The sequence below is a fragment of the Pezoporus wallicus genome, unplaced genomic scaffold (assembly GCF_028554395.1).
Source record: "Pezoporus wallicus isolate ANWC-B61680 ecotype Strahan unplaced genomic scaffold, APGP_CSIRO_Pwel_v1 contig_5709, whole genome shotgun sequence".
NCBI lineage: Eukaryota > Metazoa > Chordata > Aves > Psittaciformes > Psittacidae > Pezoporus > Pezoporus wallicus.
Genome location: NW_026635251.1, coordinates 1,185,885 through 1,210,930, shown reverse-complemented (window position 1 = coordinate 1,210,930; position 25,046 = coordinate 1,185,885). Strand labels below are relative to the sequence as shown.

Below are 25,046 nucleotides of genomic sequence, written 5' to 3'. Positions count from 1 at the left end.
AATGAAAGGCAGATTCATAGTGTTAGAAACCATATCTTCTATTTTACAAGAGTGCTGCTGAGTGAACCTTGGGGAGTTATTTAGGCCATTAGCTCAGAATCCACATCACTGAAAAGCAGAGAAAAGCATGGAAGCATAGAATCACAGAGGGGTTTGGGCTGGAAGGGACCTTAAAGCTCACCCAGTTCCAACCCTCACCATGGGCAGGGACACCTCACACTAGACCAGATTGCTCAAAGCCCCATCCAACCTGGCCTTGAAAGCTGCCAGGGATACAACAGCCACACTTTCTCTGGGCAACCTGTGCCAGTGCCTCACCACCCTCACAGTAAAGAACTTCTTCCCAATATCTAATCTAAATCTCCCCTCTGTCAGTTTAAAGCCATTCCCCCTTGTCCTGTCACTTCATGCCCTTGTCCTCCCCTCCAGGTTTCCTGTAGGCCCCCTTCAGGCACAGGGAGCAGCTCTAAGGTCTCCCTGGAGCCTTCTCTTCTCCAGGTTGAACAAGCTCAGCTCTCTCAGTCTGTGTTTCTGCAACCCACGCATCTTCAGTGCTTAACATTCTCAAAATCTTTATAACAGTGGCATTTATTGGTATCCAAAATAAATACAGCACTTTCCTCACCTGAAGGTAAACCTTTGTGGCAGGAATTACAGGAACCACCAAAAACAATACTGAAAATAGCTCAAAGAGAGACACTCTATTTTATTAATACTCTTCCAGATTACATTTCTATTCCTAAAAAGAAAACCAGGAACACATCTAAACCTAAGAATTCCATTATTGTTCAGTCCTGGGAATGGAACATTGTTAAGCTGGACCATTTTATTACTTTTCATATACTTTAATATTTCAAAATAAAATACAAAAGTCAAATAATACTAACGCCAGAGAGATTGCATATTGACCATGGTAGGTTGTTAATTACCACACTTCTATTTCCTGATAAAAATCCCTGATTAAGAAGTTTTCCCTCTAAAGTAGGTTTATAAAATGCTCTGTTGGTGGCTCAGCCACTCAATGGTATCGGAACTGCTCCCAGGTTTCTTCTGGCTTAGATGATCCAGCCTTGGTGCACCCAGGAAACAGAGTCCTTGGAGGTGGGAGCCAGCAGCAGTTTGCTCCTTAACGCCTTCTGTTAAGCAACATGGAACAAGCCACAGCCTGCTTTGGGAAGCCTAAGAATCAGTTCTTGAAGAAACAGGGAAGGTGGCTGGGTGCAACAGAGGAAACCTCAACACAGAGTAGATCCTCAGATCTCAGCTGAGCCAGGCCCAGCAAGCAAGAAAACCACACACATCCCACCAGGGGAGCAGGCACCACAGAATAAACGAACCAGACAACAATCAGATCTCCTCTGCAGAAGCTGTCCATGAACGAGTCAGTCCCATGAATCATTTGCTATAAAAAGTTCAGTGTCTCACCTTCAGTGCTTGCTCAGCTACAATTCTGTACATTATATACAAAAATGCACAAGGATCGCTGCTTGGTGCTTCCAATCCTCGTTCCTCTGCAGTGATGAAAAAGTTTAAAAACCAGAGTCTGGACTTATAAATAGTGCAGAAAATGCAAATGCTAAGAAGACAATGCCTCCTATGATTGTCACTGAAAAGAAATGCAAACCAAAAAGAGATTAGAAACTGAGAGTTAAATATCTTCCATGACACATTACAGATTTATTTTGAATGCCAGATTCCCAAATAACCTTAGTTTAAAATTCATGCTGTAAATCACGGGCATTGCTTTATAGCTCAGTGTCAGGATGCCCACATGCCACCCCACTGTCTAACCGCATCTACAAGAATATATTCTGGTCTTTGGAAGGAGACTTTGGTTTATTCTTATTACTTTAGCTAGTATAAAATTGAGGTTGACACGTCCTGCTGAATATTTGGCTGTATGGGGGGGGAAATAAGATACAATATTCTCAGGCTGAAGGAAGCCAGCAGGTAAGGGTAACACACTAATGAGGGTGGTTTGTACAGTTCAGGTAACTATATTGAAAGAGACAGTATAAAAGATACTGTTTGCAATGGCCACGATGAGAGAGAGGGTAGGACAGTATTCCAGAAAAGCCCCACTGTGTATGTTCTCCTACTCTTCTCTAAACATAGGCTAGACAGCAACTTTGTCTAACCTAACAAGGCTAGTCCTGTGGCCAAAGATCCACACTGAGCTTATTAGGAGCATATTAGATCATTGTGAGATTTGCATTTTGTCACCAATATAGAATCATAGAATCGTTAGGGTTGGAAAGGACCTTAAGATCATCTAGTTCCAACCCCCCTGCCGTGGGCAGGGACACCTTACGCTAAACCATATCACCCAAGGCCTCGTCCAACCTGGTCTTGAACACTGCCAGGGATGGAGCATTCACAACCTCCCTGGGCAACCCATTCCAGTGCCTCACCACTCTAACAGGAAAGAATTTCCTTCTTATATCGAACCTGAACTTCCCCTGTTTAAGTTTTAATGCGTTACCCCTTGTCCTGTCACTACAGCCTCTAATGAAGAGTCCCTCTCCAGCATCCCTATAGGCCCCCTTCAGATACTGGATACCCTTGGCAAACAGACACCACAGGATGCATGTTTCACTTTTTGCGGTGAAGTTGGCTTTTAACAACCTCTGCAACAGCAGAACAAATATTCAGAATGAGCCTTTGTAGGAAGAAGCAGCTTCATAGAATCCTTCCTGGGAGCACATGACAGGATGGATAGCTGAAGCAAACTGCGACTTAATCTAAGGGAAAACCACCCAATATAACCTTACTGGTCATTCCTGTTACAGACAGCAGGTATGATAAAAAAAAAAAACAACAAATATTTGTGCCACACAGAGTAGATTTTAAAGCTTTTTATATAGCTGGCATAACTTGTGACTATGCAGTTGTCTTGCTCACCTGAAGGTCTGCACTCAATTGTAACAATTTCACTGTTGAACAATAAATACCAACTATCCAAAATACTGTATTTCCTTCCTCTGGTCTCCTGCAAGCCAGGTAATAGTGAAGCAAAACGTGCTTCACTGGCGCCCATCTTTAAACCTGGAGCTACAATACCTAAATCAGAGTCAGTGAACTGTTATGCTCAATTAATGCTGGACCCCTTAGATGCACCCACCCTGTGCAGGCTCAGCCGCTAGCTGGCAGGAGGGATAGAAGCCTTGGGGACAGTGCTGGGCACGCCCAGCAAGGGGAGCTCACTACGGGGAAGGGCACAGGGAGGCAGGATGGAATACACAGGCTCCGAAAAAAATAAGTTTTGGGGTTTTCCAAAAGGTTTGAGAAACACTGCTCCCAAGCACTTACAGTCATTCACACCACAGACATAACCAACATTAATGCACTGTTCTGACAGGAGTGAGCTTTCACTTACCAGTCCTAACCGATATTTTTTGCGCTATCATTCTCCCTCCAATAACTGCTAAACCAGTGCATAGGCAATGCCCCACTGTGCCTCCCACCGCCACGCCATAGGGGTCCTGAGGAAAAACACAGGAGGGCAACATTAGCATAACTGAAAACCCTCTAGTCCTATGACAACCTCCTGACATGAAGGAGCAACATCTGGGTTCCCTGGTTGCACAATGTCAAGTATGCAGGACTGACTCCCTGGTGTTTGCTCTGCTATCCATTGCTGCCTCAAAGGCCAGTAACAGTGTACACCTGCTAGTGAGACAGACTTAAACCTAAACCTGACTAGTACAGGAGCATATGGCATGTTTCAACCAAAAAGCATCTTCAAGTTGTTAAATACAGATCCAGAAATCACTCTGCTGTACTGAAACAATTACGCAACCTCTGGAGGGAAGGTGGCAGCTGTTCAGAAACACAAACATGCATCAGCTGGAAGAACACCAACCTCACTATAAAGGAAAATAAATCCGTAAGCTGTAAATGAAAGCTTTCAAGCTTTCAGCAGCTAAAACATTCCAAGTCCCATGTCCAGCTTCAGAAGCTTGTGTTCTATTCTCTGGCCCCCTGTCCCACTCATCCAGAGAGGGAAGCAGGAAAGAATGTAAGTACAGAGGGTAATAAACTGTTTTCAAATTTACTGTCAACAACAGCTTTCATATCACTGCACAGCAAGCAGCTACACGAAGAACTCTACTACGTGTAGAGTTTTCTCAGATCCACTTACAAATTACACATACATATTGAACGCCTCATAAAGGAGAGGACCTCAGCCTTAGACACAGAGAAGAGTCTTTTAATAACTGACAGCAAAAGCAAGATAGAAGCATGACTTTCTGCTATACAAAGATGAATGAAAGAAAGTACCGTTGGGTCCCCTGTACATTTATTAGCGAGACCTTTAGCTCCAAAAGGAAAAAAAAAGAGCTGCTGCCATCACATGAGGAATGCATGAAATTTCTAACAGACAGGTTGGAAGGCACAACACACCTGCCCCTAGGATTAGGGCCCAAAATTTCTGGAAATCCCCATTTCCTAACACACACCCCCCCACACCCCCTTCCTTTTCAGCTAACTGTACAGCCCCGTCAGCTGAGGGTGGATCTCACCCCATATCCCATATGCCCTGATAGGTAGCAAGCTATGATGGTTTCCCTTGGCATAATCTCCATAAGTGTGATCAGATCCAGCAGCTGAAGCAAAGCCAGTCTAGTAGGACACTACTGAGTTTCCTTTTCTACTTCCTTAAACAAAAGAACAAGTCTTATACACAGTAAACTAGTAAGGTATAAAATCAAGTTCTTCAGGACTGCCATCAGGACTTGATTCATGAAGACAGACTTAACTCATTCCACTGGTATATGTACTGAAACAACCAAATTATCACCCTTTTTTTCTCAAAAGGAGCTACATTTTGTTTGTTGTGACAGGACAGAGACACTACTCCATGAGCAGTCACAGAGGTTTGGGGTTTTTTCTTTTCTCTGAGGAATATATGGTCACAGCTGACTTACCACACTGCTCAAATATAATTTCTTTCCTCATAAGCATTTCTGTAATGCTCCTGCTATGTGTCTGTGAAGTACTCATATAAGGATTTAGCTGAATATATTATGAAACAAGGTAATATAAAACAGTCCCACAGATAAAATGGAAAAATATCTGGACTATAACCATTCACTGATTTTGAAAGCCAAGATCAAGATATATCTTCAAGCCATTTTTTGTAGTATTTGTTTTTATAGCACTTACACAAACACTTCACATGCTAAAGGCACAACATCCCTTGCAATTTTAGTTGCAATGTTTGACACTTCACAAAGGAGACCAGAGTCTGATGGATGCTCCATAATGGAACACCCAAAAAATGCAAACCAGAAGTTAAGCACCACCTGTGGAAAGATGGGCTTAAGCAGTATATAAAATCTGGCCAGAGGCAATAACAATTCCTCATTTTCCAAGATGGCACGTAACTGACTGAACAATGAGATTACCCTCTTATCCTGCTGTTCCCTGCCTTGTTAGCACTGAACATCTTCCCTACACTGCAATAGAGGCAAGAGGTTCCTTCAGATTACAGCCTCCTTCATTACACAGTCCTGATTTATCCCCAGGGAAGATCTGGAAGTACACTGAAAGAAGTGTGAGTCCTAGGGCAGACATGCAAATTATCTCACTGCATGAAAGAGCATAGGTAAGCTAATCATGTTTATTAAAAGGTTGCCTATACACCTTAATTTTCCTTTAAATACACATTCCAATCATCATGCTGAATACAATTTCATTCACAGTATTATCTACTGCACAGCAGTTTAAGGCTTTAGTTCTATAAAATGTACCATATTCACTTAGATTTTTAAGATGAGGTATTTTTTGATGAGCTTTAAGTTTGGTGGGATAAAGGTTTCTTTTTAAAGCTACTGTGTTAAAACTGTACAACCACACAGACCAAAGAAACATCTGTTCTGTAACACCTCTCAACACTAACAAAAAATTGTGTTCAGCTGCCTGATAGAAAACCAACTATTTCCAGAAATGCTTGTGCAGTCCCAGTCACATAACAACAGTTTTAATACTATACAGAGCTTCAGTGCATTTATTTTCAGGTCCTGGCACAGCTGTAACATTAAGTAAGGCACGGCAAGAAAGTAAGTGTGAAAATCTGATACCTCCTACCACAAGAGGATTTTGTCTCTCCCACTTCTCTGAGGGCAACCCAAAGAGAGCAAAAAGAAGAGCAGCATTCCACAACACTCACCTCTCTGGCGGCCAACACTATGGTTGTTAATTGGGAACGATCACCCCATTCTGCTAAAAATGTTAAAGTAAAAGCTTGGACAAAGATTGGAGAAATAAAATGGAGCCACTTCTTCTGAGGTATAGTGGTGCCTGGCCCTGATTCCACATCTCCTGGCCCATTTAACAGTTTAGTTCTCTGAAGCTGTGGAAGACAAGGGAAAAAAAAGCCAATCAATCAATCATAAGATTAGAAATATCATCTGAACACCACGAATGAAATACTTAAACAGTAAAGCTGCCCATTTAGTATCTGGAATGTTACTAGCCACTGACTGCTGCATTATCAATATTAGACACTATTTAAAAAACTAGCTACACGTACGCACACACACGTGTGCACATATATATACTTGTTATCACCTCTAACCTCCAGTTATTATCCATCTAGTGCTGCTTGCACTTATACAGCAGTTTCAGTAGGCACAACACATGGTTTATAGCCACAGATTTCCCCCTGTTGGGATCCCCCTCTTCCCAAGCAGTGGCTCTCACACTAGGATTTGGTAAAATTAGCGAAAACAAAAGCCCCAAAACTCAAAAGAAATAAGATTAATAATACTCCACACTACTGCTTAGAAGTGGGCCAGTGTATTTAGAAAGTTACTATAACAGAGAATTTGCTGCAACACTACAAATCTCAGCATTCAACTGCCTGCCCATAAAAAGAAATGAAAAGCAGAGGTAAGAGTAAACTGCTCACGTCCTCTCTGCTAACGCATCAAGGAATAAATAAAAATACCCACCCCACCCTATACAAAAAGTCTCTTTTCTCCTGAAAAGCCAGGCTTGCCATGGAACTGGAATCACCTGCTGAAACAGCCTCCAGGGCCCACTTCTGTCCCATTTACTACCCATTTTCTGTGTCAAATTATCAACTGCAGACACAGCTGAACACCCTAAACGTGACAGTGCCATTCTGTAGCTTAATGGCTATAACTGTTTCATCAGCCAGAATTCACAGAAAGCTTATGACTTACTTCCTCATCTTTCTTTTTAATTTCTGCTTGAACTTCCTCCAGCTCTTCCTGACCCTCATCTGGACTCATTTTCAAGCCCTCCCGAAGCATCCGAATGCCAAAAATTGCAAACAGTGCCGTTGAAACATAGTACGTATACACACGAGGAATAACCGTGGTAGCATAGCCAAACAAAACTGAAAAGAAAACAAACGTGTCATTTAAAAAAAATAAGCATAAGGATCATAATTGTTTTTCCCACATCTAAAAAATGCTTGCTATCAAAGTTTGTAATTCAGATATCCACTGATAAATAAATACTGCATCTTTTGTTGGGTTTATATAAGTTTCTTCCCCTGCTCTAAGACTACAACACTTTAGAAATCCCGACCATTACTGGTCATGCCAGAGACTGAAGACCATCAACATGAAAAAAGGCACACCAGGCAAAGTTGATGTGCTGCTATTCCAAAGAGTCAGTGCTGCTATTCCAAAGAGTCAGTCCCAGCAACATTATCATTCCCATCAAGGACTACGTAAGTCCCGCCTTCCTCCAAGCGTGCCATGAAACTATCATCTGTAAACATATTAAATTAGTCATGGCGTATAGCAGTGTATACCAGTATACCATTTTCTTTATATGGCTACATGTTAGACAGCATCTCTTCCCAATCTTTTTATTTACCTGATAAAATTAGGATAAGGTTTTCTACAAGTTAAGTCTACTAGTCGTATTCACAAATCATCCAGCTGCATGAATCTGTGTCTGTCTTCTTTTGCCAAGTGGAAATACTTGCATGTTACTATTCCCATCTCTCCCATACCCCCCACAAGCACACAACGTGACCAACTTTGATCTTCTTTTAAGTTAAAAGCACTGATCCCACTCAAAGACCAAAAAGCTATCTCCATGGTTCACCTACTGTTATGGGTATTGAAGGCAATCAAACTAAGCCAAAACTAGTTCTCAAACAGGAACAAAACAAAGTACTTACTTCTTCACAAAGTAAGACTACTTACCATTTTTCTGGCAAAAACGGCCTGCATAAGCAAGAAGAAATTAAAACTCCACATCTAACCTTCGAGGCTGCTTGGCCCATGCACTCACAACTGTCTCTATTTTATTCCACATGCAATTAGCTAAAAGGAAGCCTATGATCTTAAGGTCCTTTACAACCCTAACTATTCTATGATTCTATATTACCATGTGTGATTTCTTGCGTACACAGTTAGAAAACGCGCTTAAGTTACTACATAATCTGGACATTAATTCACACATCCACTACCAAAAGTAAGACTATGAGACCAAAATTGATCAAGTTATGCTATTAGCAAACACAACACATACATATATGAATAACAGTATTAGTTGCACAGCTAAATAAACCAGAAGGAGTTAAACTAAACTTCTTTTTGAAGACTGAAAACACTAAAGTAAAGCAATGCAAGAAACTATACAAAAAGATTTTTTTAGCATTACTTGCATATAGAAGCACAGACACAATGAAATAAGCAGAACAGCAAGGCAGCTTATTTTGACAAGCACAGCTTGAAAAAAAACCACCCCAAGTAGTGACTACTTGGAGTGAGTTTAAGTGAGCATATTTTCATGAAATCAAAGTGGGCAAACCCCCCAGGAATTTCCAGACACAGCTTGTACAAAACAAGCAGTCGGGAGGGGAAGGGGGGAAAGGCTCCTTTCTGAGAAGGAAGAAATAGTTGGGTACCTATAAACCAGAGGAAAAAGCAGAAAACAAAGCTTTTATGAAAAAGCATCAAGAAAGATTTGAAGAAAGTATAGAAAAAGGGAGAGCCATAATGGGCAGGAGGAAAAGAGATCACATGATTTACGGACTAGCACGTTGCCTGTGGTACTAAATAACTTTAAATGAAGCAAGCAGTGCAGAAGTAGATGAAGATTCAAAGACTTATACTAAGTGAGTAACAGAAGAAACTCATACAATGCTATCATTACACACAGTGCACATGAAGCTGCTCCAAGACTGCAATAATTGCAGCAGTATACATAATGATAGCTACACACCCAAACACATTCACAGAAGCACTTGCCAAGAAGTCGGAAGCCAGTTAACTGGCCATCTCCACAAACACTATTTTAATTATTCAGACACCAGCACATACACAATAAAATTTATGCCGCATCTGATGTACCTGAAGGCTGCTCTATTTTATGATCACAGCTAGGTAAGTACCCAGAGCTACAGGTTCCTCAAGTGCCACCTGACACCTCACTTCCCCCTCAGTTCTTGGATCTGTCAGTACCACCCATCCCAAAGGACTGTGGCAGAATCTTCCACCTAAGCAGCTCCCAGCACAAATCCAAGCAACTACACATACAGGGATATAAGTCAGACAAGGGAAATTTGTCATCATATTAAGAATCTTTTGCCTGAGGGGGAAAACCAGAAGTCACTCCTACATTTCCTTTAGGCACACCAATTTAGCAGGAGCTAAAAATTAACAGAAACCAGTGGCCCCAGAATCAAGGAAGTGCTTAAGCTCCCACTCCTATTCCTCTTTCTTACTCTCATACTGATGTCTAGGGAGCACAAACACCTCATTAGACATAACAGCCTAAATATTCAATCTGAGCCATGGTCTCCAGGAAAAGCTTTACACTCTCCTAAAACCAGAAAAGTGCATATACCTACTACCTTCACTTTAACTTCAATTAAGATTTACTGATAAACGTGTACCCAACACAGTTTGAGAGATGAAACAAAGAAAAAGAGTGCTAACCTGATAAACATGTCATCAGTCCCAAGGCAAGCATAGCACCAGCCAGTACAGTCAAACGGTTGTACCGCATTGCCATGATGGCTGCAATGAAGAAGGTCTTATCCCCCAGTTCTGACACGATGATGACCGATATAGCAGCCACAAATGCATGAATAAAGCCCAAATTAGTCTTGTCAGGTGACTCTTCATTGACAATGTGAACTGGAGCAACCAGCGAGGACCCCTTCTGTAGGGGAGGGGGAAACAACAAAAAACCCACCAGTTAATTAATAGGCTGCATAGTCTGCAAAGTTCAGAGACTCATATCTCTCCTGTCATACCACACTGGGTAGTGTGACATTTTAAGTACACACCTCTCATGCAGAACTAACCATCATTAACTAGTTACTGGCTGCAACCTACCTCAAATTGCTACTTAGGCACTTTGCAAGCAGAGCAGGTCACGCACTGCTGATTAAAACAGTACTTCACCATGCACACTATTACCAGGAGAACCACTATTACAACAAAACACGGGGAAAGCTGCTTTAGTTCAGTTCTAATATTGCTGTCTTCAGAACGCCTGGCTGTTTACTTTATCACCTTAACCAAGCAAGCAGTTTTCAGGTATAAGTACTGAGAATTAAACTCTTCAACCTACAACTGGGTGACAATGGTTAACTTAAGAGAAATACAAAGTACTCTCAAAACCTGTTAGAATCATTTTCTTCCCTCACACAATCTTGCATCTCAGCCACGTTAAAATTTTGTGCAGGTTTTCATTAGTGGTTTTGTTTGTTTTTTTTTTTACACGCACTACGTTCATAGAAAACTAGCTTTAAGGCTTTCAGGGGTCAAACCTGACTGGCACATTCCCCATGTCACTTACCAAAGTGTTTACTTTTACAGAGGCTAAGATATCTACCATCAAAAGCAAGACCCAGAACAAGGAAGCTGGTGTTCCCATGCTTGACCAGAGATGGCTAAACCAGCTTCGTTCAGCACGTCTACCAGCAAAGCAGATTACAACGTGTTTTAACATGGTGACTTCGCAGCGTTCCGCGTCTTAGGAGTGCTGCAAGTTTTTGGGTTGGGTATTTAAATTTCCATGCTCTATGTAATACACAGCAGCTTCCCAGAGTTCCTTCACCTTTAGGAGTGATGTAAATTTGGGGGTTTGATATTTAAAACCTGACATTCTCTATATGCCACATCAAGCCATGTATTAGTGATTTTTCCACACCCTGCGTGTTCACCTGCCACCAGAATGTCCTAACCAAAAACACCATTCGAAAAGTTTTAACGTCAAGAAATTAACCTTACATATTCAGGAAAACCTGGCAGGCTTTGAGTCACATCAAAGCTTGCTTTCACCTGCTTCTGTGAGGAAAACCGGTAAAGGTCGGTTCCCCTCCTCCTCCTCCCCAGCATGCAAGCAAGGAGGGCACAAAATACTTACCTGGTGAAAACAACACTAGCCCATTTTTCGTGTCGGACCTAAATTCCCTATTTTTGTGTTAAAGGGCGGGAAAGCAGGAGTCCCACGGCTTTCCACAGGGGAAGCGCCCTGCAGGCCGGGCCCGCCCCGCCTGCTGCGCTGCCGCGGGGGCTGACCTGACGGCCCGGGGCCCGGCTGAAGGCGGGGGGGTTCCGCAGGCGGCCGGCACGGCCCGTCCCGTCTCCGCCTCACCTCAGCTCGCGGCTCGGCTCCCTGCGCCGCGGGCGGTGGCGGCGGCTCCTTCTTCCTGCCGGGCTCTTCCTCCGGAGCGGCGCGCAGCCCCGCCGGGGCCAGGAGCAGCAGAGCGGCCGCCAACAGCAGCGCGGCGGCCCGTGGGAGCGGGGTCGGCGGCGCGGCCATGGCGGCCGAGCGCGGCGGTGCGGGGGGGTCGAGGGGGCACGCGCACCGCACGAGGCCCCTTTAAAGGCGCCGCGTCATCACCCTGCCCGCAACGTCCCGACCGCGCGGCACCGCAACCGTCCCCAGCCGCTTCCTGCAGCGGCCCGGCGCGGAGGGGCGGGACCCTGCGCGCCGATTGGCTGCGGCAGCCGCTGACGGACGCCCCGCCCTCCGGCCCGCCCGAGCCGCCGGAGGACCCCGGCCCGTCACGGCCCCTGTGGGCCTGGGGCCGTTGAGGTGGGCTCACCGCGGTGGCTTCTACCCCCTTCGCTGGCTCTCGGCGCCAGGGGGGCCCGGGCATAGCGGCCGTGCCGCTTTCCCGGGCGATTCCAGGCGCGCGTCCTTCCCTCCGTTCGGAGTTGCCTGCGGGCAGGAAAGCGCGCTGAGAGACGGGAAGGAAAAATAGCTGCACAGAAATGGCCTGGGCTCATCCAGGTGTCTAAATGCCCCAGTACAAAGCAATGCTTTGGGTGTCTGTGAGCCTGATGCTCTCTCTCCCCGGGGCAAGGCCAGGACCATGCTGCCCAGGACGCAACTGACTGCCCAGTAAACGGGATGAAGAACGCCAGTAGAACAGGAGATGATTGGAGGCAGGTGAATTGCTAAAAATAAACCCCAATATGGAAAGAAGCCCTCCCCAGGGCTGTTTATGCTGCACAGTGAATTGAAGCTATGGAGTTGAGGGAGAGAGGGGCACAAGAGCCAAGAGAGGCCCATTCACAGCATTCTGTGAAAAGTAACTGCTCATGTTTTGCAAATACACCGCTCAATTTTGAAAAACTACATGGAACAGAATGTGTAATGAACTGGTTTAATTAGATAATTCATTTGATATACTTTAGTATATAAAAATTCTTCTCATATACAAAATAATACACGCATGCAAGTAGAAAACCTGCTGAAACACCATCCATATACTACATCATGCAAACAGATTCCGTATCATGAAAAGCACCGAAATATTCACTGATTAAGTGCAAAGAAACCCTGCGCTGAACAACATCATGTCCCCAGTAAAGAACTTCTTTGCACCACTTGTCAGGTACTGGTTTCTGTGTGTTCTTTGCCTCAGCAGTTCAATACATCTGCTCTCCCAGGCTGTTTAAAAAACAGTGAAGTCGTGGGTATGGTCATTGCGCATAACTGCCGCCTCTAACACACCAGGGATTCCAATAACCCATTAAAAGGATAGCAACCATAACCAGGAACCTTACTTATCTGCAAATTCTCTTTTACTGTCTCTCTAAAGAGCACCTTCTATGATTTTTCCAGTTTAGGAACAAACAGGTTTTCAGTAATGAACAAAAACACTTCAGTGCAAAAGAGAGAACACAGAGAATGGGTCTGTTTATCTCCACTGCTTAGCATGAGTCATTCCTCCACCGCGGCTTTCTCCACTGGTTTCTGTGCTTGCAGTTATAAAGCAGTGGCTGGTTTTAATTATCAACAGGGAAGCATAGAAAGAGACACAATTTGCCTCCCTCTGAAGTGATTCAGAAGAAGAAAAGAGATTAGGAAAAAATATGCTTAAATACTAAGCAAGACATGAAATACAGTGGTTCACATTATTCCCTGCACCCTTCTTTCACAACAGTTTTCACATATATGTATTTGGGCTTGCTGCACAACAGCAAGTGTTTTACGCATAAGATACCATTATAAAACTGAAAAGAGACAATTAGCACTTCTTGAGTTTAAAATAAGGTCCTTGGTAAATTTATTTTAGCTCTTTTGATAAGCAGAGACCTTACATTTCCCCACCTAAATTGGTAATGTGGATGAGATTTTAAGCTAGAACTAGAGAAAATGTGCAATTTTACCTTGGCTTTAGCAAGCCATACATCTCTTATTCCTTTAGAGGAAACATTTCCCAGTTTGTACTAAAGATATTTTAGAAGAAATATTCTAGAAAACAAATGGTATAAATGCTTTTCGATGCTTTGGGTAGGAGCTAAAGTTTTTCTGATAGAACTCGTGACACAAAACCGCGGCCAGTGCCTGGTTAAAAAGAACATACATCACTACACACCACCATGTCACATTGTGAAGTCCAAGCGTGATGGCCATAGATACATATATAAGGACCTCTGCAAAATAGTGAGGGCAAGAAACTCTTTCAAACCAGTCTCCAAAAGGTACACTGTGGTTCAGACTTACAACCTTTCCTGCAAGCAAACAGAAATTAGTGGAGAAAAACATGCATTAAAGAAACCTTTCTCTTCTCACAATTACAGAACAACATGCTCATTAAAGTTATCATCATCATCCACCTCCATCTGATCTGGCAGCTTTGTGTTTCCTAATGAAATAAGATGCCATCTCTGGCTGTTTGCACAGAGTAAGGAAACCTATTTTTAGCTCACATGGAGACAGAAGTGAGGTCCTCAAGGAACGGCACAAGTCCTAAGCATTAGCATGTGTCTGCCCTTAGGGTACTAGAAGCCAGACCTTCATTTTAAGTTCTACAGAACTATATATACTGACACACCCAACCCTCATTAGCCATCTGATCTCTTTTCCAAATAGCCTCATTTGATCTACTGAAAGTTTTCTAGAGAACACCACACTACAGGAACTGAAAAATACTCATGCTATAAGATACTAGAAGCTATAGAAGCCTGCTGAAACAAACAGGGGAGAATGACCTAAGTAAATGATTGGCAGAAATGAAACATCTTACCCGATTTACTTTTTCTAAGATTAGCTAGAATCACAAGGCATCTGTGTTGGTGAAGAGAGGCCCAAATATACATTGTAACTCCTATGATGTGATACCAGCAGATCTGCGCAGAAAACTCTTTTCCTGAAAAAGATGTTTCAGTAATATCTGGCCAGGAAATACTTTCCCAAGCATCATCCCCAAACATTGCAGATATTTTTTAAATGTTACCACCTTACAAAATTCTACTAGTGGGCCTCTAATCCCTTAAAAGATGCTTCTAAATCCTGCATTTACGCAGGCTGGTAGTTAATTTCTTTTAACCGCTTTATACCAAAAGTATCTTGGGTTTAATCCAGTGGCTTAAGGTACAGAATGACATACAACTGGGGCAGTGGGGGAACATTTCACTGGGGAAAATATTTGTACATGTGAAGCACATAATTGATTGTGTAAGACCTCAATATTCAACACTGTAATTCTTATGACCCTAATTAAAGATGTTGCCATGGCTCAGGTCAACATGTAAGTACACAGCTGTTTGTCTTGTTCACCGTGAGATGTATACATAGGTACACCTACACACCACATGTGCACACAGAGAGAGTAACCATTTATGCCTTAAAAAAAAAAAAAGTTAACTGTATTAAGGATGATTCCCAATGTACAAGCCAATGCATTATCTCTTAAGAATCCATAAGATGTGAAAAGTATAAGACAGGTCCAGAAAGAAAAAGGCTTTATCTACACAAAGGAGATCTGAAGGTTCTTTAAATAAAATGACTGGATTAAATTAGAGCTGATGTGGTTGAAGTGATTAAAAGTTTCACTGAAGCTACATACCTGGTAGTGACTACCTAACAAAAATTAGTCATAGAAGAGCTACAACCAGCTCATGGTTCATCCATGCAGGGGAACAGCAGCTCAATTGTGAGAATCAGTGAAATGTTTTGGCAGAAACAAGTAATGTAATTCAAATTTCTGCTGTATTAACGGAGACATTACGGTACTGAGAGAAAGAAAAGCCTGACCGATGCAAAGCAGAGCAGTGGCGAGTTCTCAGTGGAAAACAAAGGATGTGGCTAAGACAGCCTTGCAGACTCACCTTTCAGGAAAGCTTACAGCAAAAACCAAACCCCACTTTGAGACATGAAGTTGTGCAGTGACCTATTACTGTCCTTCATAAAAAAGATACATCTCAATGCAAAACTGATTTGATCCTGAAATGTAATGATCCTGAAAGTACTCACCTGAGATACCTGTCAGGAAACAACTGTGATGGTTAATATGTGTGTGTCAGTGTCTCTGTTTGTGTATAATGGCTGGTTGATTTATGTGATAATGTAGTTACTTTGAACAATGCCAGTAAGTATTTTTACATGTCATCAGTTAACATATTTCTTCACACAAGCAGCCCTCTACAAAACCATTTTGTCACGATGGAAACAAATGGGAGCAAAACTACATCTCTGGTAATAATTAAGCAGGCACTTACCATTCCTGATATTAGTAGGCACTTGACATAGCACAGTTGAGCCAATGGCAATGTAGTAAGCAAGTCCAAAGCAATACTGCACGATATGAATGACACCATTAGAAAACACACTGGTCCAGAGGCATTCTGCAAGTCTTCGACAGCTATGCAGCCAAAGCAGCAGGAGAACCATGAACACAGAGAAATGCTGGACATCTGCTTGCAGATAAAAAATAGCATCTTTGAGACAGATAGGAACAATTTAAACCCGAGAGTGGCTCAAAAAGGCTATTTTTTTTTCCCCTCCCCACAGCAAATTTTTTCCCTCTTTTTAAATTAACTGAGCACTGGAGGAAAAAATCTGTACATGTGAAGCACTCCTGACCACAGCAAGATTACTTCTAGAAGGTGCTAATGGCCCTTTCTGGACTCCTGAAACCCATCATGTCCATAAACTAGAATGATTTCTACCTTGAATAATGACAAAGGGACTTGGTATTCCAGGAAAGTCACTTGGTCATTTGGAGCCTAGCTTAAAAACAGTTGATGAAGGAGCACTTGAAGAATACACAGGATGGTAGTGCAACTTTCTCATATTTATACAGCTGCATTGTAATAGCTAGAATACTTGCCCACGTCTTCACTCTGAGAATCTCTGCCAAGTGCATGGTGCATGTGCTGAATCCATGATGGGAGTGACCCTCCAAAGAACTCAGCTTGGAAAAGCTGTATCAGCAGAAAGCCGTTCCAGAGCACAGAAACCACATAAAAGTGAGTAAACCACCTGCAGGAAGACAAAGGGTCTTCATTAATGTTCTCACTGTTCCTCAGTTGGAAATGTAACTGCAGGACATGCTTGCCTGATAGTCCACACATTAGTAAACAGAGAAGCTGGGATGCCAGTGGTATCAACCAGGAATAACCCTAACACCTTCTCCCAGCAAAATGCTGTCTGGAATAACCTCTAATTTAGCTTACCTTACTAACCAGAGCTGTACTGAAGAGGAGAAAGTGTAAGCCACATATTGCAAAGATGTTCCTCAATACTTACAACTCATCATGATGTGCACAACTTTTTCTTCATAAATTACACCACCGAAAGAACATCCAAATTAATTTTCTGGGCATTTCTAGGCTGTTGTGCCTAGCAACACTCCCACTTTGCTCCCTTCCAGTGGAAGCATTACATGATGTGTTAAACTTCTTAAGTGACAAACACAGACAGAAAAAGGCACCCAGAGGTAATTGCTCAGCTGTACACAAAAAAAAAACTTATCCTTGTGCAAATTAAAGTTCTGCAACAATCATGTAGAAAAAATGAAGAGACCACTCATACCACTGGGTGATGACAAGGCAAGACCATGTTTTTTTAAGAAAAAGAATGCCCCAACCCCATAATGCACTTATGAAAGCACATTATGCATTACTGAAATGGAAGACCTTACAGTCAAGACAGGTAACTGGATGAAATAATTTCGTATTGACATATGACATCCTGCTCAAACTAGGTGATCCTTTTGCTTTTAAAACTAGAAGTCCTTCTCACTATGAATAAAAATCAGGATATGTGCCATGAGAAGATGCTGATGGCCTTGTCTTGACAACTATTGGTACAAAACTAGGATATGAATGTAGAGTAAGAGAATACTATATTTTTCTGGAATACACAAACTGTTCTTTTGAGGGAGTGTAAGGGTAAAACTCTTGCCTGGTGAAACCAAACAAAGTGACCAACTCCCAAAGCAGCTCACATATCTCTCAACAGCAATACTGAGACCAAGTCAGAACCAACGAGGTAGAGAGCATCCCTGCATGCTCTGGAGTTCCTTGCTCATTAGCAGTTGGTAGCTCCTTCAAGACAACCACTTCTCCTCCTTGGTTCCTCCTCCTACCAAGCAGGGACAGCAACATTTGCTCTGCTGATTTGCAACAGCAGAAGTAAAATCTAGCCCCTCTCCCTCATTTTCTGCTTAGAAGACAAACAGAACTTGTATACTGATAAAAACTCATCGCTGCCTCCAAGTTTCAAGCCCCTTCCCTGCTGTCCTGTTATTCAGTAGACTTCTGTCACATCGCTCACCGGAGAAATTTCTCCACATGCACTGCTTTTTGCTACCAGCACACAAAGAGCCCTGCCATCTTAGCAGAGACAGGCCCTGTGAGCTTTCGCAATCCCAACTACACTGGCAATGTATCTGACATACAGAGCAATCCAGCACCCCAGTAAGTATACGGATCATCCCCTAAGGAGAGGAATGTTCACTGTTTTCCAAACCAGCACAACATCTGACAAGATGGAATGGCAAAGTTAAAACAAGCCCAGGCCAGTGAAAACACAATGCTTGTTTGGAAACAGGATGCAGATGAATGGAAACAGAAAATGCCTCAATGGTTTTCTTTGGGATTATCTCAGCTAGCAGAGTTGCGGGTGCACTACTCAAGTAACAGAACTTCTTTGTAGATGTTGAGAGGTCAAGACCAATTCCCTGAAAAAGCACATTCTTCAGACACTATCTTCCCTTAGAAGGGCTGATGGGAAATTTCTGTTCAAGAAAGGTCAACTCAAATGAGAATCTACCTTAAGAATGTGGCACTTCACAGTATGCTGCAATTAAGATTAAACCTTTACTAACCCTTATTTTTACTAAGGGTATTGCAGAACTTAAACACGTCTCCTGTAGTTTCCGTAACTGACACCTACTAACCAAGATTCTGCATTACAACCTTTCCATGAATAACATGCTTTGTCACAAATTTCCCCTCCTCCCCCCATTTGATCTGAAAGCTATGTACATCAAATGTGTCAATGATAACAAGATTGTTACATTAGGATCGATCAGATTGTCTGGTTAAGTAGCGTCACAGGTCCTTGTCCTGCTGGCCTTGCAAGATCCTGTTGTGCCTACGTTCAAGTCAAATGCTAGTTCTAGTCATGAATTTCTACTGATCAAAGATGATTAAATCCCAGTAACATTTAAAAAGCTGGAAACTGTTTGGGTTTGTTTTTTCCACCCACATCTTTTCCCTCTTTCATCCTATTAAGAGATGTGTCTGGATAACACAGCAGTTCTTTTGCCTTATCACTCAGGGTCCAGATCGTTATGTTAACACTAAGTATCCTAAGTCATGTTTTAAAAAAAAACCTTGAAGGGAGAAGATGATGACTGAGAACAGGTTTAAGACAGTAAACCTGCAGCGTACCTCCACAGTTACACTCGGGAATCCATATTCCCAGGTTCCAGAGCAGAGTCTTGCAGGAAGGTTTGTTTTGCATATAATGCATGAGACTGGGATTGAAGGGATTTTGTTCCAGTTTGGAATTTATGGATTCTGTATAATCGCAGCCTCTATACTATATAAATCCAGAGTAACAGTTCTGCAAAATAAATGAGCCCAGAGGCAACTCTGTAAAAACACACGTTGCTATTTATATTCTATGTTTTCAGAGGAACTACATGAAACGCACACCGAGTTACTCCCATGCTGCTGGTGCACAGGGCACGCAACAGCCAAGGCGCAAATGGCGGCCGGCAGCCGCCCCTCACCTCACCTCTTGGGCACCTGGAGGAGGCGCAGCCAGGCCGGGTGCTGCCCGTAGCCGCCCTTCGTCTTCCCGTAGCGAATAAGATCTTGGAAGAGGCCAGACACGCCGCCGAAGCCGGTCAGCCAAGCTGGGGCCCGCCGCAGCAGCACCAGCGCCGCCAGGAAGGCGGCAGCGAGTAGGGTCCAGGCAGCGCCCAGCACCGCCGGCACGGCCCCAGACCCGGTCATGGCCCCGCTCCGCTCCGCCCACCGCTGCGGAGGGAGGCCGGGGCCTGGCGGCGGCGGCGGCTCTCCTTCCTCTTGCTCAAGGGGGAAGCGCGTCCCGCCAGCCGGGGGCGGTGGGGGCCTGGGGATCGAAGGGACCAGGAGCGAAGGAGCGATGCTGTGTCCCTGCAGCTGCCGCCCAGGGCAGCGCGGGGGAGCTGTGTGAATGGCGTTACCGTGTACGTTTGCGCTGTTTCCATCACAGCTTTTCGGTTAGATTCAGAGGCGTGCAGAAAGCCGCCGCAGGATTAACAGCGCTGCGGAGAGACACACGTACGAGTTAGGCCTGTCCTCCGGTAACCCGGGAACCACTTCCCTGCGGCTGCCTGTAATCTAATCGAGTTCCCGCTTCAAGACTTCTCTCAGTTCCGTGCTACCTGTCAGTCATCTCCTTCATGTTACATATATTTGGGTCCCATATTCAGAATTTTACTCTAATAATATTACAGGTTTTGTCACTAAAAGAAAGGAAAGCCTTTCTTTGCTTCTCTTTTGCTCTGAGAAACCAAGAAGCCAAACTGGCTTGGCACTCGAGGGAGACGGTTCCCTCGACCCCATGTGGATCAACCCTTCCCTTCCTAAGAGAAACCTCAGTGTTACTTGGCAGGCATTCAGCTGTTGTTTGTCTGACCAGATGTTAGTGAATCGCTTATCAGACTCGCTGCCTCCAAGAAGATATTGAAAGGCATTTCAAGCTTTTCTCAGAGTATATAAGAAAAGTAATGTTATTTTGGCATGTATGACAGTTAATCCATATTGTCAGTGGATGCTGCAGAGCAGCACGTGCTCATCTTAAACACTCATGGTATCAATAACATTGCTTTGGAAAAAATCATTGGAGTTCACATTTTCTGCTAAAGCATGTGTTGGTAGCTTTCAGTTATATCTGTGTAATGAGTTATAATAAACATTTTCAAGTCAATGTCATTTATATCAAGGTTTGGAGCTCAGTTGAATTCTCTTGTCAGTTCAGTGCAGCTGAATCCTAAATCTGGTTCAGGTATTTCATAGGTAAGTGGTTTGGGTAATTAGCAGGAGATGAAAACACCAGGCAGGTGGGTGGACATTGTTGAGGAATGGGAGGGAGGAGCAGGAGATGTGTGGGTGATCCCACAGCTGGTGAGGGCAGGGGAAGGAAAGCATGCCTGGGTGGAGGTGTGTTGCCATCACTGCTCCCCAGCCTTGCACCCAGCGCTCTGCCATGGCCCTGCCCTTGTCCAGGGGAGCATGCAGGCAGGTGCTCATTTCTGTGTCCCACACAGACACATTTGAAAGTGCTGCTGCAGTGACTGGTCTGGGCAGAGCAGCCTGTGTGTAAGCAGGGAGCAGCCACCTCTGTTTTGGTGGCATGGGAGCCCCCTGCAACAGCCCACATGCCCCAGCAGCAACGTGCTTCAGCAGGTCTGGACTGGAGGCACCACGTCCTCTTGTGCTGCACATTCCCTACAGCCAGAGGTTGTCCACTCTTGCAGTGTATCTCTCTGAATTACAGATGTACCTCTTTCTTTTCAGCCTCAGATCCCCTCTGAAACATGAGGGAGATGCATTGCAGCCTTGTCTCTGCAGGCTGGTGTTTTCATGGCTTTCACAAGAGAAGACAAGGGGGAGCAACAGTCTGGCTCATAAGGAGGATCCTTCCTTCATCTGAACAGCAGACTTTTAAAGCTTAAAATAGCTTTCCTCAGCAATTTTGGTGGCCAGGCATGTTTACGGCATGGCCCTGCAGCATACTGAGCAGGTGCTTGGCTTCCACCGCACCCAAGTTACATTTTTCTGTGCAATTTAAGCTTTGGGGATGTTTGTAAAGTGAAGGATAAGGAATGCGGCTGTTACAGTGCTAATGAGACAGTGGAGACCAGAGGGCCTACAGGCATGCTGCCAGGGGATGGAGCTGATGAATGGCAGCAGGACAGTCAACTGCACCCAGAGACGTGCAGTGCATCGTGCTGTGTTCACCTTCAGGGTCACAGTACCCAATTTTTTGGTACTTTGGCCCTCTCCTAAATTTAACTAACCCAAAGCCTCAGAAGTACAGCTCTCATGGAGGTCAGTGAACTAGCAAATGTTTAATATCAAATACTCTTCCATCAATTAACCTTTATTTAAGGAAAATTAACCTTTATTTTAGGAATAGAGAACAGGTGTGGGTCTGTAGCACCTGTGGGAGGATCGAGCCACTAATTCTATGCAGCACCCTGTGAAGCCAGGCAAAGAGGGATTTAGAAGGCTGAAGCCAAGACTTGGTTTGAACTCTAGCAGAATGTACAGGTGGGAATGGAGAGGAATTAGTGTCTGAGGAAAACTACGGCTGTAACAGACAGAACAGGCACCTTTTAATATCTTATTCCTTGGCTTCAGCACTGCTGCCACGTAGGGTTTCTTTTGGGGTCATTCAGAAAAGCTGTTGATCAGCAGAGGGTGTGAAGTTACTTGGCAGAGGCTCCTTTGGCTGCACAGCTGGTGCTTCCGGGACCCCCAAGGCAGGGTCCAGCAGTGCAAGGAAGAAGGATCTGACCTCTAGATGTGGTCAGTTTGTCGTCTTTCCTCAAAGTTCAGATAATGGGAGGAAGAAGGGAAAGAATACAGCTGTGAGGCTGGGAAATTATTTGAAGGGGAGAGGATTCAGCAGTTGGTTGTGTTAAATATACCTTCTGTATTTATATTTGCAAGTATGCTAAGGAGAAGATGTAAGTTGAAAGCTCCTACTTCTCATAATTGTGCATAAGTTTTTGCACAGCCGTAAAAGCCCTCTGGGATCTTTTTCCCCAGAGCTGTACATCTGTGGCACCTTATATCCCTATGTGCGCTGATTTTCCCGCTTTCTAGGCGAATAGTTCCCTCTAGGTGGCACCAGCACCCTTCGGTTCCCCCGAAGCCCTCCCGCCCTGCGCTGGGCTCCGACTGCCCGAGTATCCTTTTTGAGCATCCTCCCACCAGCAAACCCTGCGAAATACTCACCTCAGTCCCTCCTGGCGTTAGCTGTTTGTAGTAGTTGATATACCCATAGCATTTGTAGGCTTTGTCATTTGGCAACTGCAAACGTTTATGAGCTGTTGAGCTCAATTGTCCTTCCTGGTGAACATAATCCTGATTGAAAGAGAATCTGAAGGGATCCAGAATAAAAATGGTTATAAATTATTTACAGTCCTGAATCTAGAGCTGGTTTGGTGAATGTCATGCAAAGAGATTTTCACTGAGAAAAAAACCTTCACTTTTTCACAAAGGCCTGGTCCATGCAAAGGAGTTATTTGTAAAATATAACTGCTTTGTATTCCTGCCTGTTAAAGGAGACCTACCCAGCTGCTGTGAGACATCACTTACACCAAAAGTTGTTCACCAAGGAGAATGGAGAGACAGCCTGAAAAGATGTTGTGCAAAAGGTGGGAAAGAGGGTCAAGGCTTGGCTGCACCATGTAGAGGATGCTGGAGACAGCAGACAAGAGGTCAGATGACAATGCTGGACTTGTGCGGGCCACTATGTCCACATCAGACCATAATGTCTGATAGCATTTTGTGAAATACCTGTGGGGGTGGTAGAGCAAAGGTCTGTTTTGGAGATTTCCAACTCAGACCATCATATTGTTCAAAAGAATTTGTCTGCGTAAGGGACAAAAATCAGCATCATTTAATGGCCAGCCCACAGCAGATTTCACTGCAACTCTGGACTTAATTGATTTAACCACTGATTTTCTGTAGTGATTTTGGTTTGTTTTTTTTTTTAATTTATGAGGGAGAATAGGGAATTATTCAGTTAGTCAGATACATTTTGCTGGTTGCTTTTTTCTGACTTCTTGCCAATGAAGATTTCAATCTGCTAACAGAGCCCAAAATGCCTACAGGTGGGTTTCTTGGTAATCTCTGTGAGACAGCATTCAATGTGAATTTAGCACAAGAGCAACCTTGAAAGTACAAATAGAGGCCATGGTCCTTCAGACCTTTGTGAACATGCCGAAAGCCAATATGGGTGAGGATCTTAAGATCTACTCGGTTATGGGGCATGATAATGTATGTTAATAAGTTAGTTGGTACCACAGGTCTATAAACTTTAGTTATTAAAACATTACCTGATCCAGCTAATTAGCAATGGACTAAAGTCACACACTTCTGTGATTTGTGGGAAAACAAACCAAGAAAGCCAATAGATTGCTACATTTTGAAGTTTAAAATACTAGCCTGTGCTCTACTGGTTTTAATCATTGGAAGATAATACTGAGATACTGGGGCCAAGAAAACATAAATCACAGAGTACAGAAAAAGAGCACTTAGAGATTTGAGAAACTTGCACTGAAATGCACTTCCCACCATTCAAGGATCACTACATACCCTTGGCTTTTAAATTAGAAAATGTGAGTGTTTCCAGTAGCTGATGGAAAGCAGGAATTACTCTCTGATAAGATGAGAGCTCCTGTGTAGGTTTGGTGCAGTGCTCCCGGGGTAAACAGTTATGGTTGCATAGCTCTTAAAGCATAATTCATACACGTGAATTCCTAGACTTCAAAGTGTGACTTCTACCTCTACTAGAACCATGATGCTAAGATACATGATTTATTCACAATTCAGCTATGTTATTTGCTGCATTTTCACTGATCACAGCTAGCAAGTATCTTGCTGACATAGTTGACTTGGAATCTGGGCGAGTTTGGAGTTTCACCCTGAGAATAAAAGCAGCTTTATTGCAGCTTGCATGATATGGTATTGATACGTGGCTGGTCACGTGCTATGAAGGCTAAATCTGAGAAAGTTGTTTGCTATATGGACCTGCATTTCGATCTAAAAAAACCCTATAGTTATCTAAGGAAATTTGTGATGGAGAAAACTACCTAAAGCTCATAATTACCACCTGAATTATTTTGATTTGCAGAATAGCTTAATAAATAATGAATACACCTTTACTTAAGATTATATGTAAGTTATGGTTAAAATGAGAGCAGGGAAGATGACTTAAAATTCTCAGGGATGAATCATTAATGCCCTTTGTCAAAGGGTATTGGTCTATGATACAACCCCAGGGTTTGGCAGGAGCAGAATTCAGACCCTTAACAGTAGCAAATAATTGTCTGACTCTGTACCAAAATCCTCAAAGGACATACTCATCTGTCTCCATCTTCTGTATATTGTTTTCTGTTATTTTAGAAATATGCTAGAGCATATTTACTTGCAAAATGATCAGGGTGTTCCTGGAATAGACAGTCTGTATTCAAGCATGGGTTCAAAAGGAAAGATTTCTCCCTGAGGTCCCTATTGAAACTTTCAGACTCAAATACAAGAGTTGAGAGTTCAGGGGCACTGATTGCCTGCCAG

General features: G+C 43.5%; 2 protein-coding genes across 2 annotated transcripts; both read right to left on the bottom strand.

Annotated features, from left to right (window-relative positions):
- Positions 1-686: 686 nt before the first annotated feature.
- Positions 687-11,788, bottom strand: TMEM165 (transmembrane protein 165). Its single transcript, XM_057414033.1, has 6 exons — positions 11,599-11,788; positions 9,930-10,155; positions 7,191-7,366; positions 6,173-6,355; positions 3,377-3,482; positions 687-1,606 (listed from the first exon to the last, which is right to left on the bottom strand). Exons 1-6 carry the CDS (start codon positions 11,764-11,766, stop codon positions 1,530-1,532), a joined length of 936 nt encoding a protein of 311 aa, XP_057270016.1. The 5' UTR covers positions 11,767-11,788; the 3' UTR covers positions 687-1,529.
- Positions 11,789-12,602: 814 nt separating this feature from the next.
- SRD5A3 (steroid 5 alpha-reductase 3) lies at positions 12,603-20,125 on the bottom strand. The gene is given in 7 exon segments (XM_057414021.1): positions 12,603-13,970; positions 14,486-14,608; positions 15,960-16,154; positions 16,571-16,722; positions 19,489-19,839; positions 19,841-19,902; positions 19,904-20,125. Coding segments are annotated over 7 exon segments (1,185 nt in total). The 5' UTR covers positions 19,946-20,125; the 3' UTR covers positions 12,603-13,710.
- Between the last annotated feature and the right edge of the window lie 4,921 nt (positions 20,126-25,046).

Coding starts and splice junctions, on each gene's coding strand:
- TMEM165 (XM_057414033.1), bottom strand. CDS start 11,766: ATGGCCGCGCCGCCGACCCCGCTCCCACGGGCCGCCGCGCTGCTGTTG. Junction 10,156..11,598: donor GAGCCGAGCCGCGAGCTGAG/GTGAGGCGGAGA, acceptor CCTCCCCTACAG/AAGGGGTCCTCGCTGGTTGC. Junction 7,367..9,929: donor ACTGATGACATGTTTATCAG/GTTAGCACTCTT, acceptor TTTTCTTTTCAG/TTTTGTTTGGCTATGCTACC.